This window comes from Euwallacea similis, chromosome 5 (assembly GCF_039881205.1).
Source record: "Euwallacea similis isolate ESF13 chromosome 5, ESF131.1, whole genome shotgun sequence".
Lineage (NCBI taxonomy): Eukaryota > Metazoa > Arthropoda > Insecta > Coleoptera > Curculionidae > Euwallacea > Euwallacea similis.
This window is the reverse complement of record NC_089613.1, coordinates 6350010-6368944: the sequence shown is the minus strand read 5'-3', so window position 1 is coordinate 6368944 and position 18935 is coordinate 6350010. Positions and strand designations below refer to the sequence as shown.

The 18935-nt window shown below is 36.3% G+C and overlaps 1 protein-coding gene across 2 annotated transcripts in view; it reads right to left on the bottom strand.

Annotated features, from left to right (window-relative positions):
• Positions 1-1745: 1745 nt before the first annotated feature.
• Positions 1746-18935, bottom strand: part of nAChRalpha4 (nicotinic acetylcholine receptor alpha4) — a 126844-nt gene continuing 109654 nt past the window's right edge. Inside the window, exons 8-12 of one of the 2 annotated variants that reach the window (XM_066390003.1) lie at positions 15121-15267; positions 14897-15058; positions 5374-5632; positions 2885-2963; positions 1746-2830 (exon numbers count right to left, since the gene is read on the bottom strand). In XM_066390003.1, the coding sequence (XP_066246100.1) occupies positions 2721-2830; positions 2885-2963; positions 5374-5632; positions 14897-15058; positions 15121-15267 (757 nt within the window). In that variant the 3' untranslated portion in view covers positions 1746-2720. The remainder of the gene's footprint in view (positions 2831-2884; positions 2964-5373; positions 5633-14896; positions 15059-15120; positions 15268-18935) is intronic. The other variant, XM_066390002.1, reaches the window with a different exon arrangement.

The window sequence follows — 18935 nt, the reverse complement described above, 5'->3', positions numbered from 1 at the left end:
AAGAAAATTCAAATTAATTTAATTAAAGGAAGGATTGTTGCCTGTATGCGCCTAGTTTCGAGATGAGTGTAAGTAATAAGATTTATGCTTTGTGTCAGTGTTTTTCCAGGGATTTTGGAAAACTGTATTACTGAAAGACGTGCAGTAATGTTAAATGATAATTAAATGAATCCAGGAACTGAAAGTAATTCCGTTTTATTATTCCTTTTATTTGTTGTATAAGCAAGATTAAAAAATCATGCAACAATTTGTATTTTTGGGTATAACAATTCATCTTAAACTCTAAACAGGTCATTACTTATTAATTATATTCTTTTTTTCACGAAACAACTGTTTTATTTTAGTAATAATTTATCTACAAACCATTTAATATTAGTTTCTAACACACAGTATATTTTTCTATTATGTACAAAACGCAGAATAGACACTGTTCCAGATAACTTGGTAAATTGAAAGTGGGACCCGGTAACTGTTTTCAGCAAAGTGGACCTTTCTTTGAATGTGATGTTTTTTTCACAAAATCGAATGATAAATGAAAAAAAACGAAAGTAGGCGCGTATTTAAGGAACGAAAACAATTTTTCGGGTCTTTATACATTGAAGTACTACAATAATTAAATATAAATAATGAAAATGAAAATGAAAATGAATAATAATGAATAATAATAATAAAATAAAAAATATTAAACATACAAGCAATCACAAGCACACACAGAATATTATTTAAAAAAATTATATTTCTTATCATTATTTAAAAAATATAAAATGTTCTGTGTATCTGTGATTGTCTATGCATACTCTTGAAGTTATCTAGAAAACATCTACCCTGGAAAACGTGTTCCCATTTTCGTTATTAAGTTATTTAGGCAGTCTATTTAATCTATACATTCTGTTAAAACTAGGGCTTTGTTTGTGCTTTATAATATATCAGAAAGTCCGAAGCAATCAAATATTGATTTCTCCAAACCTTTTGCATGGCTAAAAAAGCTTTTTATTAAATCATGTACAGTGTGTCCAATTTAAAATTTAGCGCATCGAACCTTGTATTTTAAATATCGATAACTGTAAAAGGGTTTTTTTCGCTTTATATATGCAAACAGTTTTTCACCCATTTTGGCACGTTATAGCGTTTTCCAGTACAGCATTTTTCTGGACACTCTGTATATGAGATTAACTATAAACGTTTATGTGTATACGCGTTACAAATATGGGTAACCGAAGGATTATGGCACTATTTGGTAAAATTTTCTTTTTTCTCATATGCTCAGATGTCTTTTTTAAAACTACTTATGATACGAACATGATATTAACAGGTTAAATAACGATTTTGAAAAAAAGACATCTGATATACACTGCATACCCCTACTAAGATATACAACCCTTTTGGGGGTTTTGTATGTTTGTCTATGAAGAATATTTTCATTTATTTATATTTTAAATGCCATAAACATAACTGAAGATAAAATGCTTTATACAACATGCCCCGTGACAGGTTTAATTTCCTATTTTTCCACCTAGTTGCATCTCAATATTTTTGATAGACATTCGAGTTTTGTGCGTGAGTTGTTTTTAGCTATTTTATACGGTGAAATGCAGCGTTTCCTCACGTTTTGAAGCCTGACTCTGTATCCACATGTTAATGGCTCGATATCCACAAATTACTGTTTACCACAGAACACATGTCTCACAATAACGGTTATTTTTAATAATAATTGCACGTTATTTTTCAATTCAAATACTCCGTTATTTAGCAGTTTCTCCAAAGGAAAATAAACAATTATTTTCACCTGTTGTTTGTTTGTATGTAATTTTCAACGCTTTTATCGTTAAAAGGATGAGTTCTCGAAGCATCGATTTTGAGACACACTGTATATCAGCAGTTGTAAAATTAAAATATTACTGCGACAAATATCTAGTTTTTTACTTGGTTAAAATGGCTAAAAATTAGAAAACGTTTAGGAGAAAAATTAATTTATAACACCGTTCTACTAAGACTTTCCACAACCTCAACTATCCAATTCCCTTAAACCTAAAAAATCAAAGTACTGGAAACTTTCTGGCAAATAGCTTCGATCGAAACGAAAAACTCACAGAAGTTTTACCATAACCTGAGTGCTTCCATGAAAGTTATTCTTCCAGTTAAACTTATCAGGATTTCATATTTTCGGCACTTAACCATTTACATGCAGGGTGTTTGCTAAACAGGCGGCGTATATTTAAAGAGATGTTTCTTGACGTGAAATAAGTTGAGTCTGTTTGTCCACAATGCAAATTCCCAAGGACAGACCATGATGATCGAGCCGACTTATTGTGTCTCAAGAGGAATATTTTTTTCTTAGGTTGCTCCAAGAAATATTCCCTTAAATTTGGGCCGTATGTTTAGGAAACATCCCGTATAGTACTAAACAAAATATGCAAAAACGGTTAGGTTGATATTAAAACTACCTATTCGTGGTTACGGGTAAAATGTCATGATACAACTTCATAAGACCTAACGATACATTAGGCCTGATCATCATCCTATGGCAGTGAATAGTAGTGTGCATGCTAATGTAACACAAATGTGCATTTCTGGACACTAACGTACATTTCTGGACACTAGTGTTCATTTCTGGACATCAATGTACATTCTTGGGCACTAGTAGACACAACACAAAAATGACAAACAGACCTACAATTATTAGTTTTAATATGTATATCACTGGGGATTTGGCAACCTCTTTAGGGCGGAGGACACCTTACTACCGTGGTGGCAAACTCATTGAACTTTTTATCAATTGGAGTTCGATCGTCGTACAAAGAAGGCGCTTGCAGAATTATACCTGCAGTACCTGAAAAAATGCAACTTTAGGCTTTAAGTCTAAAAAAATGCTTTAAAAACTTACCTACGAGTACTGCCAGTGTGAATATCCACAAAAACAGTCTGTCCAGAACCATTGCCACGTATTTCCAGTCTTCTTTCACCTATAACAAGGGGAGCAAGATTAGTTTGCGGCTTAAATGTGTCACGAGAAAATATAATAACCATTTTTCTCTGACCTAATATTTCTTTTTGTCATGTGGCCACATCTTTTCACTTGATTACAACGTTTTCCACAAAAATTAAGCTAGCAGGAAGAAATTTTGGGCTGTGTGTGACGAGTTCTGGCATAGGGAGACATATATTTTCATTTGAGAAAATGCTTTTTTTCCCATTTTTCTTGTTTAAAGGATATAAAGCCCCAACGAGATCTGTGCACAGCAAATCTGCTAAAAAATTCCCTTTTTTATATTCTTTACGATGTTTATAAGCTAAACTTAAAGGACATTATTTTTAATACAGATGCCCCTATAGTTCTCTGGCTGTTTTAGAGATATTAAGCTCCAAAAAAGATTATGTAAAGAAAATTTAATAAAAATTTCTAGTATCTTCCCCTCTACTTTATGACCCCTCCAAAACCCTGTCTATTTTTTTTCTTCGACCGTTTACAAGATACGCAGGTCTGAAGTGAAGGAAGGCATAAATCTAATTTTCCATTAATAAAATCAGGTCTTGTTAAATATTTTTAAAGCACGATTTTCTAGTAAATTGCCCCGCTATACCAATTGCAAAGTTAATTTTCATCAAACCAATTTTTTTCCAAAAAAGTAAAAATGAACAATTCGCCTCAAACGTATAGCAGAACGTGTTTAGTCGTAACGTGATAGAGGTTCGTTATAGAGGCTCTTGTAGGGTGTAAGAAAGCCGCTGTTCTCTCCTTCTATTTGAACTCTACTTACTCGAAATTCTTCATCTTGGTAACAAGGATCCGTCGCTTTTTTATCGTTGGACGAAAATAATACCTCGTAATGCCCACAGGGCCAAAAATCACCCCGGTCGCTCTATCTCAAACGCAATCTTACCAAATGTCCTGAGGGGATTGTTTTATTTCCGCCTTGATGATACAGTTTTGTGTTAAATGTTCCATTTGAACCCTGCGAAACCTGAATCCACTTCCCGGATTAAGATCGAAGAAGCTGAAATTGTGTTAAGGCGTTTGGTTTTGAGAGCATCTGATTCACAATAATAAATAAAAATAAAAGTAGAGCGGAAGGAAAAAAATTTGAACTTTTTACAATTTTTAACATGAAGAGTAAGAATTTTAAACAGTTCTTTCTCTGAGTTTTGCAACTTAATTATGTAAAAATCAGGGTCGGATCAGTCTGAAGAAAAACTTTTTATAAATAGGAAATTTAGTTATTCCCTTCCCTTAAAGCCTTAGCTTTTAGAGATTTTTGAAACATTTGAGGACAACTTCAAACAGGAATATTTATCAGTTTCGTTCTTGAAATTTACAATATATCAAGGTAAAAATTGTGAACCTGCTATTAAAAAGAGATCCATGAATTCTCCAATTTTTTACTTTTAATTTTCAAACATTTCAATTTTCAAATTAGGTCAGGCTCCCACGAAGCCTAGTCTATTATTAATTGTATTCAAAACTCGAATCGGTCCTTTTCTGAATGAGGTCTGGCTCCCACTAGATCCCCTTGTCCTTCGATGAATTTGCTTTTTTTCTCAATTGGTTTATATGGGAAATGAATTTTACCGCAACTAGGAAAAAAAGAGCAGACTTCGATGCAGTTTTACTGCGGGTGAAGTCTAGCTCCCACGAGCCAAATCGCCCTGGGTCTACCCGTCCATTGATTAATAGTGACTCAAATTTTCGCGGATTTTTTCAATTTTATGACGGTTTCCCTCTCGGTCCTTCCTGTGAAACCCATATATCTTATAGTCAAAGCTTCAATATTCCCTTAAATAGTCCTATTGAACTCGCTCACCCCTCAATTAGCACTGGACCACACTTTTCATTGTTCTGGATCACCTTGGCTCAAAAGTCGAATTTCCTAGATTTCAAAATTCCGCGTTCCATTAGACAATTATCTCGGACCGATACATCTCGTATATTCCCTTATTTCGCCCTTGAGTGACCTTAATTCCTTTCGGATGGTGTTATTAATCCGAAGTAAAAATGATAAATCTCTCTACGGTTGAATGGAAGAAAACCTTAAAAGAAACTCCGATAATCGCATAAATTCGCCGAATAACACATCTCCGGTGCGAAATTGCCACAGGAAAGAAGAAAATCTTCACTATCTCCGGCCCTGGTAATTCCTTTAAATCTCAACCGCAGTTTAATAATTTTCCAGAAATTTTTATCCGATTCCATTCTCTGCGCAGCAAAGATCTACACTATTTAAAATAGTGCCGACCATGGTGAAACCAGGAAAACTGGGAAATTCGTTAAGCGCAGATAATTAAAAGGAGATTAACGGGAGAAAAATGAGAGCAGGATTGTGTAATAGAGAAATTATTGGAGCACATAAAATCCGATTAGTTTCATCTTTAACTTACCTTCGTAGAGTCCTCCACCATTTTCGTGTGCTCCGCAATAAATCGCACACAAAAGCACGTTTTGTGCACTTCTAGGGGACACCTTGAATGGCTAAAGGCGGGATTTTTGAGCAAAAGGGGGCTTTTGATGCCTCCGGGTGCCTCCTCGGTGCCTCCATTCTCTAGAGGCTCCGTAATATCCTCAGACCCTGTAGCAGGAGTCGAGACCATCGGCCCGTGAATTTGACAGGTGCTGCCAAACGGCCCTCCATCAGCTAAACTGAAAATTAACGAAGTATATTAAAAAATAGTTTCGAGAGAGTTTTAGAAAATCTGAGTGCGTGTCATCTCGATTCATCGAGATGTCATCTATAAACTCGGATTCCGGGCGATTTCCACAAGGACAGGCACCTTGGCCGAACTCAAGGTTTGTTGCGGTTGCCCCGAAACCAATCCCTTGGGGCGGACTTGAGCTTAAGTCCGGTTCCCACGGGATCAGCTTTAAAACCCGAGTCGATGTAACGGAGCGCTGCAAAGCTATTCGTTATCATTAAGGCCGTAAAAGTGATTGTAAGAACCTGATACTCCTGTCAAGCTTCTTGTTCACTTATTTCGTGTCTCGACAAAATGACAATTACAGCCGTATATTAGATTTCCTGGAAACCTCGGGCAATTTAGTCCACCGAGTCTCGTTTTTGTCCCTTCCCACTAATTTGTCAGCACTTCCAAGGCCCGTCAGGGAGTAATTATTATTTTGCCTGCTTTAGAGCTAGTGTCCCAACCGACTGTTAAAGTAGTTTATTTATTAATCCAGACAGTCATAACTAAAATTCCTTAACTGGCCCTTTCGGCTAGCTGAAATAACTTTTCGTGAGCAGTAAATTTTCCAGATGGTTTATTTTTACAGTTCTATTCTTAGATCTGAAAATATAGAGCTGTTGTAAAATATTTAGAGCCCAAATTGTAAAAGCTCGACCTATAACTCAAAGTGGAGGATTGTCAGGACATGTGATGGGAATAAACGCTGGCATTTTAGGTTTAGAACCACTCGTTTCCGTATAGGCCGTCACTTTTGTGCCAGATTATTTTATCCCCCGAAGAACATCTTCAGTAAGTGCTCTTTTATATTTCAGGGGCTTGCGAAATCCGTAAATTGCATGGGAAAAATTGGTGAAGGGAGGTGAAAACAAGACTATCTACTACATAAAATGAGAACTGTCTGCTCAACGAAGATGAGTTTACACCCCTGATTCGGTCCAACTCCCACCAGATCATCCCCAGCGGGCCAAACAGCTTCCAAACCCAAGGCGAATTTGTTGAATTGTAATCGATCCAGTGGATCTGGACTTCGTCTGTAAAATTATCAGGGACCTACAATAGCACAATTCCAATAAAATTTGGTAAAATATTCTGAATTTGTATGATCCAAATTGAGCTTACAAAAAGTAACTCAAAGATTCAGGAATATTACAGCTTTTTCCTGTTACGAGAACCTCCAAAATGCTAAGAGGATAATGGAAAATTCATGTTCTTGCAAGAGGACCACAGCTTAGGTTTGGCTCTCATGAGCCCACCTCTGTCGATAGTTTTTAATTTGATTGTTAAGCGGAAGTGGATCCTTTGTTGGATTGTTTGTTTCGAAAACTCCACTTCAGTCACTTTTTAGGCTAGTTCAGATTGGTGCAAGTTAAGTCTCATTAATTCAGTTCAGGTAATCGCATCGAAACGACCAACCTCGAAATAGGAATGATTTGATAAATTTACGAACAATTTGCATTGAAATGTGTGATAAAGTCTTATGGGACGAATTCGACTTTGAAAATTTATCGAAATGTGCTGGAAAATTGAGTTTCAAGCGACACTGTTTAAGTCGAAGGCTTACGAGACCAATTTCAGTGGACAGACATATATTTACCTCGTGATGCCATTCAGAAGGACTTCCTTCAGTAAATCGGCAAAGGAGTATTGATTGAAAACTCCATCTGTTTGCAGACTGACTCCCACGTGAATAGTACCACTGATGTCACTGGAAGACGAGATTGCTCGAACGACATTTGGAGAGTAGTCCCCCTGGACTAATATTGGTCCAGAAAAGAAATGTCTTATTTTTGAACTACAATTTCGTCCGTACCGTTGAATTGAGTCCGGCTCCTACGAGACCAAACCTAATTTCAAATTAGCTTGATATTCTCTTTATAGAGAATATCTCAAGCATAAATCTCGATTTCCATTCATCCATGGCTAAATTTTCACGGTCCTGCTTTTCGATCAAGACCGTGTTCGTGGCATATTTGTAAATCAGGTAGAGTCTAAAGTGGCTTATTATTCACCTAAACAACTAGTTGCAGCTTTGGTTCGACAGGAAATAAGCTCCGCGTCCCATGAGGCCATTTGTCCATCTTTAAGTGAACTGCGAACTTGGTTTGTATTGAGAGCTGCTTAGTTTAGAAAATTTTGATTCCTACAGACTTCGAATTAGGTCTTGGCCCCACGGAGTGTACCTCTTGATTAAAAGCATAGTTTGGGGTCTGTGCCTCAGTTGGGGGTCTAGGAAACACCTATCTCTAATGAAAAAAATTGGATTTTTCAGCCTAGTTGAAAATTTCTCTTTCGACTTTTCGAATGCCTTTTACGACACAACAACCCTTTGTCGTTCACAAAGGCTATTAAAAACACTTGAAAATTCCGCTCCGGTGCCCACAATACTCCATTGTGCGAAAAGTGTCTTTTATTTGGCTTTCACCCGATCTTTCATCGATTGGGCGATATTAAAAAAGTTTCACCAGTCCCATAATGCAGAAACGAAGCCAAAGATTTCATCATTGTTGTTTGTCTTGTCATTGAGGACCAGAAAAAATTTAAGAGATATTCAGTAGTTTACCATTTTCCCTTTTTTATGTCCTTATTGATGGGAGTCAAGAGTGGTTTTTGTTGTGTAAACATTGTGAATTAACTATATGGGCTGCAATGAAGGTTTCTCTTTGCCAAGGCGGTTTCGACGTGGTAAAACTTAGCAATTACGTCTTTGTGCAAGTGAAGTTGGATGTTTACTGAAGTTAATTTTGAGACGTTCCGTGGGAGCAGGACTTAATCCGGAATAGGTGGGAATTTAACCAGAAGGACTAAGGATATCCAAGCAAATTGTTCTTAATACAAACCGAGGTAGTACTTGAAGACAAAGAGACGTAGGTCTGTGTGACTGCCCTGGTTTCATGGCATCTGGACCATTTTTAGCCAGAATCGGAGATTTATCGAAACAGTTTGCCTTCGATAAGAATCGAATCCAGTCTGGATTTATAAATGAATAAGCCTGATGAGTAGAGATAAGAGTAGGCCGTTGGAAGCTGGACCTAACTGAATAATAGTCGAAATTCGGGGTTTTTGAATAAAATTTATTGGATGTTTCGTTTAAATTTGATCGGAATATTATATTGTTGGGAAAATAGGAATGATCATGCTTGTTTGCTCGGAGAGGCTCTGCACTACCCAGAATGAACATGGGGAGGAAACAAAATCATTTAATATTTACCTTTCCTTTCCATGAGAATTTATTCTGGCATTTTCCCATGAAAGCAGCAGGTATAAATTTCAGACTAACTTTGTGTGGAAAGTTTCCAACTCTATAGGGAGAATGGGAATTTGGGGGGATGTTCCCTCGCTTATACGGTTTTCTGGAGTATGTTCAATATTTTGTCTTGGACTTTGGCGACGTTAATTTGCCGAGCGCTGAGACTTTTGTTTCTGCCATAACACTAAGATAATTTCAATACTCTCTTCACAAAATGTTATCCCTGGCAATAAAACAATAATTTCAGCTATACAAAAGCCAAGTTCCCAAGAGTTGGGAGTGTGGTAATTATTTCCTGTTCCCCAGAGCTGCTCAATTAGGGGAGAGGGCTCGCAAGCATTTAGGTTAAATTGTTCCTGTTAGTTCTATACCTGTTCTGCAAATGAAATGTTCATTAGGTAATAGAGATCTTGTTTGAAAGTTTGTTTAGTAACGTAGACCTTAAGAAATGTACTTTTTTCGTGTTATGTTTTCTTTACTTAATTATACTTTATTATTATTATTGCTATTATTATTATTTATTATATATATTTTTTTCTTTTATCCATCTACAATTATTGCTCATTAATAGAGGAAAAGCACTTTTCCGTTGCATTTCTCATGTGTCTAGATGTAAATAAGTCACATGGTGTTTAAATAAATGCTACTCCACTTCGAGGACAATTCGAAATATGTAATGTGACTCCTCACCCATTTGCCATTACTTTCGCCCAATTCCACACATTTCCTTCTCACTCCAAGTTTTAAACAGCAAATAAATCTAGAGCAACATCTAAATCATCTAGCAAACCGCAACAGTATGATTCATCCCCGTTTCACTATATAATTTCGGTCATTAAAAGTTGAAAAATGCGCGTTTTCCTGGCAAATTTGCGTAATAAAATGTCAACGGACATAGAGTTTAATGTGTTCGCGTGCTCGAGGGAGTGTCAGTAAGCTGACTACCCCACGAAATAAATGGGAATGCCTATTAGCTAAAAAATTGCTTTTCTGGACACTGAACGCCGAGTTTGTTGGACACAGGAAATTGTATCATCGTTGATTTAGAAAGTGATTAGCAGGGGCAGTTTTTAAATCCACAGGACAGCTAACCCCATTATAACCTCTTTATAAAGCAATATAGTCGCAGAAGATGCTAAATGTAAGCGCTGCCTGTTGATTCATAGCTGAAGAGCTCCTTTTCGACCAAAACGAGATTTTCAGCAAGAAAATTCTTCGATTGAAAGAGAATTTCGTTTAAAAAAATAACTAATTTCCTTATAAACCCTTTATGTAACCAAATAGCCTCTGGAGAATGTTAATTATTTATCCAGAGCTGAAGAGTACTTTATTCATCTGCTTATATTTCGAAGTAAATAACCTTCATATACAGGGTCCTGCAGTAGTGCGTCAGGCTTCCTTAGCCTTTACAAGAATAAAGTTAACAATTTTTTTACACAACATTGAGGTTAGAAGTCGTGTAACTTCGGAGGCCTATTTCAGTGGTTGTAAAGGATTTTTTTAAAATTAAAATACGTCAAAACTTAGCTTAATAGGTCCTCTTTAAGCTCCAGAAAATTGATTCCGACATTCACAGCGGTTAGTGCACAATACCGATTTCTGTGGAACCTTGCAGTTGTCAAATTTTTCAAATTTTTACAAATAACTCGGAAACGGTAAATTTTAAAGATGGTATGCCTCACATAAACTGACTTTAAAATTTAACGAGAAATCCGAAAATGGCAAAAAAATTGGAGGGTTCCATTTAAAATAACGAAGTTGTATGTCGTCACATTTTTTGGGGTCACTCTGTACATTAGAAAATCATTTCTGGAAATACGCCTTTATGTGTTGTGTAATTCTGCAAAAGAAAAAAATTGTTAACTTTATTCTTGTAGAGGCTAAGGAAGCCTGACGCACTACTGCAGGACCCTGTATAGGACAATAACAATTTCCTTCCGCTGCTCCCAGGAGAATTCGAATGGCGGTGATTGGCAAGGGCAATTAGCAGGGAGTATTTTTAGACCAAAAAGGGATCATCTCTTTCATCATTACGCTAAATAGTAACGACAAAATGTTAGTTTAGTCATCATCACTCATTTGCAGGCAAAGATTACTCCGCTAGAGATATTTTGGCTTCTACAGACACAAATTGCTTCTTTTTCAGCCATTTTTAGGGTTTCTTAGTAGGTTTACTCGGGATTAATAAATAATAATCTGTGAGTAGAAGTGATAGTAGTGATGACAGTGAAGAGAACGAGGATCTTTGGCTGGGGACCTGAGAAGCAGTGAAATAGATAAAATCCCAGATTCCATGGAAAAATGCCTGATCGAGCAGAAGGGAACAACAATAAACAACACTGATAAGCTAGAGGGCCAACCACCAAGGGACGGCAATAAGTTATTCATTTCAATGAGAAATGGATTTCAGGGGCGTACTACATCTAAATTTCGACATACGATGTTTTTAATCTTGTTTTTATCGCAACACTCCACTGTTATTTAACCGATAAAACTGCAAATTTGACCATTTATTCAGCTTTATCGGGAAAACATCTGCACCAAATTTCATTGGTATAGATCATTGGTATCTAATTTGGTCACAAGAATTTTTGAAAAATTGCCTTTAAATCGTCTAGTGATAAAAAGCAGTAAAAAGGTCTTATTCAGCTGAGTTACCAGACTCGAAATCAAGATTTTCCAATTCGTTTGCGAGTAATGTGGAATCGAATTAAGAATTTACAGAACAAACCCCAATAATACTGGAAACTCTACCTGTACTTGAGAGCTTGAAGAGTAATTCCATCATGTGATTAAAGCGTTTTTTAAAGGAAACTTACACTTTCTAGTAGCTTTGTTCAGTACATTCCAAATTTTTTTAGCCTTAGTCATCACCTTGCGAGGCAGTTGCTTGAACGTTTTGAGAAAAAGTACCTCCAAAAATGACCTTTTTCGTTGAAAATGAAAGAAATTTCTTACCAACTCCAATAAATATCAAAAGAAAGTAGATTCATTTACGGAAATGGAAAATCACCTAAAGGAAAAGTGTAATGAGTGAATATGCAACAAAGGGAAAAGGGACAAACTAATAGACAAGTAGAAGATGCTACAAGATATGCTGAGAAAGGAAGAGGAAAATAAACATAAAACAAATAGAAAAAATGAACAGGAAACCAATTTAATAGAGGAAACAGTACACGGTAAGAAGCTTAACGCGGTATGCTGCACAATGAGAGTAATTTGCAAATATATTCGGTTATTGATGCATTCACACATATTTCCCATGTTTTTGATGTAAATAACTCATATAGGGCTGCTATGATTTTTCCATAAATATGCTGAATTATTTACGAAATATTTTGTATTGGCTTCGCCAAAACAAAAACTGTGTTTTCAGGGGAAAGTCTGAGCTTTTTGTTAAAGCTCTTCAGAGAGACAACCGAGCCAGAAGCTTTTAAAATTGCAAGGAAATATTGATGGTAACTTTATGCTCCATTACTTTAAGGTGCTCTTAAAAAAGACATATTTTCGTAGATGGAGGGAACATATTTAATAGATAAACCACGTGAAAATACCAAGGAGAGAAGTGATATTCTTTTTGATGAGAGTTGAGGAGTAGGTCTGTTTTTGGTGAGAAAAATTCAAGTTTGTTAAAGTTTCGAGCTCTCCAGATGCATTTAGGGCGTATATTTGTGTTTTAGTAAAACGTTCTTCGATTTGTGATTTAGTGAGGAGCTTTAGTGACTTACTTACCAGAACTACTTTAAACCAACCTCACTAAAAATTTTATTTTTGGCACTTTTAGCAAGAATTTGTAAGTATTCGAAACCTAAAATACGTTTTGATTTAGTGGGGACATGTGTGGATTATCAAAGCTTGACTAGCTTCTTTTGCAGCTATTTTACGGATTATGGGCAATTTTTATATGCATTTTTAAGAAGATTTAATTTTTTCAGTTGTAATCAAATAAATGTGCAACGCTTGTTTGTGCCTTTCAAAATTTAGCGCCATTTTCTGTCTCAGTTTGTAACATTTTTCACACCCCTGTTTTTGCTGGGGCTATTTTCCATTGAATTCTTCAGAGATTTGGAATATAGCAAAATATAAGGTGTACAAATAAATTTTCACCGTTTGACAAAACATGGCCCCACCAGAAGATTATCTTGAAATTGTCAGATGTAAAACGTACTATCGCAAATTTAGTCATCTAATAACAACTAACTAAACTAAACTAATCTTGAAATATTAGTGACTCCTTATCAACCTTATTGAACAAAGCATAATTTGCCTCGTTCAATAATGTCAAGTTTTGCGCCGAATAAGTGTCATTTGCGAGAATTTTTAATTTACTTCTTTAATTTGAAGAAATCTGCAGCTGAGGCGCACCGATTGCTTGTAGAGGCATATGGTGAGGCTGCTTTAAGTGAGAGAAGTGGTCGCGAGTGGTTTCACAAATTTCAAAACGGTCAATTTCACGTGGAAGACCCAAAGTGTACGAAAATATGGAATTGGAAGTATTATTGGAGGAAGATTCATCCCAAATACAAAAAGAACTTGCACCTACATTAGAAGTTTTTTCGCGCACGAAGCAATGTCGCATTGTTTAAAAGTGTTGGGAATTGGGTTCTTTATGAATTGAAGCCGAGAGACGTTGAATTCCGATTTTGCATGAGTGAAATGCTGCTTGTCAGGCATAAAAAAAGGTTTTTTTGCATCGAGTACTCAGTGGCGATGAAAAATGGATTCATTACGATAACCCAAAGAAAAGAAAATCATGGAGACCACCTGGCCATGCTTCAACATCGATAGCCAAACCAAATATCCATTGAAAAAAAATCATGTCGTGTATTTGGTGGGATCAGCTTGATGTCATATATTATGAATTGCTCAAACCGAACACAACCATTACTGGAACTCTCTACCGAACACAATTAATGAAATTGAGCCGAGCACTCAAGGAAAAACGCGCCCATTTCTACTTCAAACACGACAAAATTATTCTCCTGCATGATAATTCTAGTCCGCGTGTTGCGGTGCCAGTCACAACTTATTGGTCCTACCCCAGCTGTCATATTCACCAGACCTTGCCCCATCCGACTATCACTTATTTCAGTCGATGGCACGTGCTCTGTCTGAGCAGCGCTTTACATCATATGAAGATACCAAAGATTAGGTCGATTCATTGATACCCTCAAAAGATGAAAAGTTCTTCCGACGTGGTATTCGAGTGCTGCCAGAAACATAGGAAAAAGTATTGGCTAGCGATGGACAATACTTTGAATAAAACATAATGCACCGTTCTTTCACAATAAATTCCTAATTTTTGATATCAAACGGCGAAAACTTATTTGTACCCCTTATATAAAACTCTCGAAATATCCCCTACTATATCGAAAGTCTTAAATTGACTCATTGACATAATAAACAGCTCTTAGCACTCCGGAGAGACGATTTGTCCTTTGTCACATGCGTTCAGGGCACGAATGTTTGCAAGTTCGAACCCTTTTTGTGCTCGATCGTTATATTCCTTCGGGGTAATTCTTGATTAAACTTTTCGACGGTCTTCCATTACATTTTGCAGGATTTCTGTTTAATTTTAAGGAACAATTTTATTTCCCTGTAGCACTGCTAGCAAAATCCCCGAGGCAAAATTCTTTTGAAGTCATTCTTTTGGGTTGTGTCAAACCTGTGATATATTATTCTGGAGAGGGTCGGACTATAAGAATAGAGATTCTCCATGAATTTCCTTTGAATATATTTTCAAAGGGGAGCCTCCGCATACTAAAACAATTCGGGTATTTTGGCTTTATTAGGCATGTGTAATGGACCTTTAGCTTTGAAGTTTCTTTGAGGCAAGAGCAAAGATTGATTAGAAAATTTAGATACGAAAACGATTGCATAATAGTAAAGACACACGGAGCTAGGTAGGGAGAGCATACAGGCCAAGGAAAGCTTTATCGGAAAAATTAAACTCAAGGTGATTGTTTTTTAATTTACCTCTGAGATATATTTTCCCTCGACGGAGTTCTGCTAGATGGAGGATGCATCCTCCTCTTTGGACTCGTGCTGGGTCTTCTCACTGTTGTGTGATAAGGATAGATGCACGAAGCGGAGATGTTCGTTCCACTAGTTGTCAGCAGTCTATTCGTCATAAATCGACTGTTGAATGAAAACACTCATTTAAATAATTGTTTTTTCACATATAGAGAGAAAGTTTTTACCTGTGTTGATCGAACATATACTGCGGTCGCTTCATGACCAACAGCCTTGGTAATATGTGAATAAATACTCTTTTCACCCAGGGCGACATTCGGTGTGTTTGTGGCGATCTGAAGTGGACGTTTAGTACCACTACTGTGACGCATATACTGAAAAAAAGGACTTGATTAATTTCAACGAGAATTCGTTTGAGTTTGTCAATGATGATATTATGTAAGCCTGGAGCTAAAAATATGTCATGTAACTAATACAATGATTTCTAAATTTTCAGTTTTCCTATTATTTCTCTTTCTCTCTTTCTCTCTTTCTCTTTATTATTTCTTTTCAGTTTTTCTATTATTTCTCTGCCTAAGCTAAAATTTTAAATTCCAAAGAATACATTGAGAAGGAGAAGAACGGGAACAACTCGATTCGATTCGCATTCATAATCTTTTTTATTTATGTATTTTGATCTGAATAGTCTGTATAAGGCCATTATAACTTTTAATTCTCTTCGAGGAGAATTCAATTTAAGTGTTTAAGATATCATAATGAGGGAGTCAGAGACACTAAATTCCGTTAAAAAACTAATAGAATAACGAAAAGCATAGACCTAAAGTGGCCAGTTTTCGATTTATACATCTTCCTCAGTTCCCTCACTAGTACGGATTTGTTGATTTGCTAATCACGTTCTTCGAATAACTGACTGTAGAGATAATTTTGAGGGAGAAGACATCAAAGTGAGTAATGTGGATTATTTAGAAGTTCATTAAGAAATTAAGATATATAAAAATTACCTAAAGTCATTATTAGTATTAGGTTGAGTCAAAAGTTCTCGCCAAAATCATATATTTTATTTCAAAATTTTTAATTTAAAGTGAAAAAGAATATTATTCTTCAAAGAATAATCCATCACTTTCTATGACTTTTTGGGTTAGTTTCGAAATTTGGTTGCGATACCACTCGGGTGTTTTTGAGTTGAAGAAATTGAGATATCCAATTTCGACTTCTTCTACATTTGGAAATTTTGTGTCTTTAAAGAAATTTTGCAGTGACCGAAATAACCCATAATCAGAAGGAGCAAGGTCAGGGCTGTACGCTGGATGAAGTAAAATTTCAACCCCATCCAGTTCTTGGAATTTGTTCTGGGTCCGACGTGTATGATGGAACATTATCTTGTTGGAGAAGTTATTTAAGTTTTAAGTTAGTTTACCAAAGCTGGATACCTTTCTGTGAAAATATCATATACTCCTTCTAGTTGTTGACAATAAAGGTTGGCGTTGATAGCACGACCCTCTGGAACTATTTCAAAATGTGCTATTCCTTTAAAATTCCACCAAACGCAAAATATAACTTTTTCCAAAGCGGTTTTGCCTAATTCGTGGTACTGGCTTTTCATTATACAGTGCTTTCATTTCAAAATGAACCACCCTAAACTCTTGAATTATCTATTGTTTTAAAATTTCCAAAAACACGTCAATTGAGATGTCGAGGGGGAAACTTTTTGAGCTTATGTCCAATCCCCTATCTTCATCTCCTTCAGCAGGGGGCGACTCACACCTAAAATCTTAAATGGAATGGGAGCTCGAGTAATACTTCATTTTAAAGGGCATGTAAAGACCTTTTCATCTACGAAATTTCAGCTCATTCCGTTTAGCTATTCCAAAATGGCAGCCACTTGAATTTTGCGATTTTTACAACGAAAAAATTATTTTATCAGATGTTCAAAATGCGACTCGTTATTTTCGAGACAATAATAAAGTCTATTTTCAAATTTTTTGTGAACATTAATGAAAGTTTGTCTGGTAATACCTCTGCATTCCAGTGTTATTCTGTTCTTCAATTCTTGAATATTTTCAATTGGAGTTTTATACACTTTAGATTTTAAGTAACCCCAAAGGAAAAAGTCGAGGGGAGTAAGATCTGGAGATCTTGCTGGCCAATCTATTGCTCCTCAACGGATCAAAGTGTACACCATTTTAAATAATAATTTCAAACTATCTGATAAATTAATATTCTAACAGTAACGTTAAAATAGTACTAAGTAGTCCTAAAAACTAGTGTTTGTTGCTTTGATATCAAAAGAATGCAAGGCATTTGGCATTCCTTTAGGGTTATTGTCTCGAAAATAACGGGTCGCATTTTGAACATTTGATAAAATAATTTTGTCGTTGTAAAAATCGCAAAATTCAAGTGGCTGCCATTTTGGAATAGCTAAACGGAATGAGCTGAAACTTCGTAGATGACAAGGTCTTTGCATGCCCTTTAAAATGAGGTATCGCTCAAGCCCCTACTCCATTTAAGATTTTAGGGGTGAGTCGCCCCCTGCTCAATGGGATGAAGATAGGGGATTGGACATAAGCTCAAAAAGTTTTCCCCTCGACATCTCAATTAACGTGTTTTTGGAAATTTTAAAACAATAGATAATTCAAGAGTTGTTTAGGGTGGTTCGTTTTGAAATGAAAGCATTGTATGTACACACTGAGTTTTTTGGACAGAATTTACGAAATAGACCAACTTTTGGTCAAAAGTCACGATACGCCTCCAAAAACGATCGTTTAAGGGATTTTGCAGTGGGATTCTGCAAACATTCATCCGCTGCTGACTTTGTACCTCACTCAATTAATGCGGATCTTCTTTTAGGTGTTTGTACATGAAACTAATTCTGTGCAAATGACGATTGATGGTTCGTTGAGAAGATCAAAGTTATCTTGATAATTCCCTGGTAGTATCATGAGGCTGCTCGTGATAGGTGGCATGTAGGACACCTGGATCCACAACCGTTGATCTTCTACTTCTGACTCTATCTTCCACATTGGTATCGCCAGATTTGAAGCATTGGAACCAATCTGCCACAGTGCGTCTACTCACGACATCCTCACCTTCGACTTCACAAGTGGCTCTTGCAGTGTCTGTAGGATTTAGGCCCTTTTTCCAGTAATGGTTCATCAAACTTCGAAGACTAAATTTTTTAGCAACCATTTTTATGTCAAAAATAATTCCTCTAACCATATAGGCTTCTATTATAAACTTTTAATTCAAGAAAATGGCGATAACTTTTGACCCATCCTAGTATTATTGTTAATTTCTTAGCCGCAGTCTCCCCTCTAGTAGGCCTCTCTTAATTCGATAATGAAATTTTCCAAATCACTGCTTATACAGGGAATTTGGGTGTACAGAAAAAGCGGTTAAATCAGTGACGTAGTTTGCATGTAACCGTAATGGGAAAGTAAAAAAATCTTACAATACTATATGGAGACTGAACCTGTTTATGGATAAGTGTCAAAATCTCAACCGAAAAATTCATCAAAAAGCTTGAAAGACAAGAACAAGGAAATGAGAAGGGTCCGACAAGGACTTTAATTTTTCTCTCTTTCGCACTATCTCCCCTCTTCCCTCTTTCTCAATTCCGTCTTTCTTTTTCTTTCACCCCCCCCCCCCCCCCCCCCACCCCTTATCCAGAGAGTGGTGGATAGCTTATGTATTGGCGATGAACCGTACAATTTGAATTGATGTATCTCTGTTTTCATCCAGATGTTTGATATAATTTCCTTAGAACCTAGTTATATTGAAAAACCAGGAATTTCTCTTTGTCTCTCTCGCCTTTCACTTCCTCTCGCTCTATTTCCCCCCCACTCTCTCTCACTCTCTCTATCTCTCTTCCTCTCTGTGTCTACATGGGACTACAATGGGTTTCCATTTACTTCGAGAAGAATTCGATTAGACCATTGAGAATGACGCAACGAGACTGAAGGACCTTAATTTGCGTTACAAATATTCTGATTTGCTTATAACACTGTTGCAAATTGTGGAAATATTTGAGGAGAAGTCTTGATTC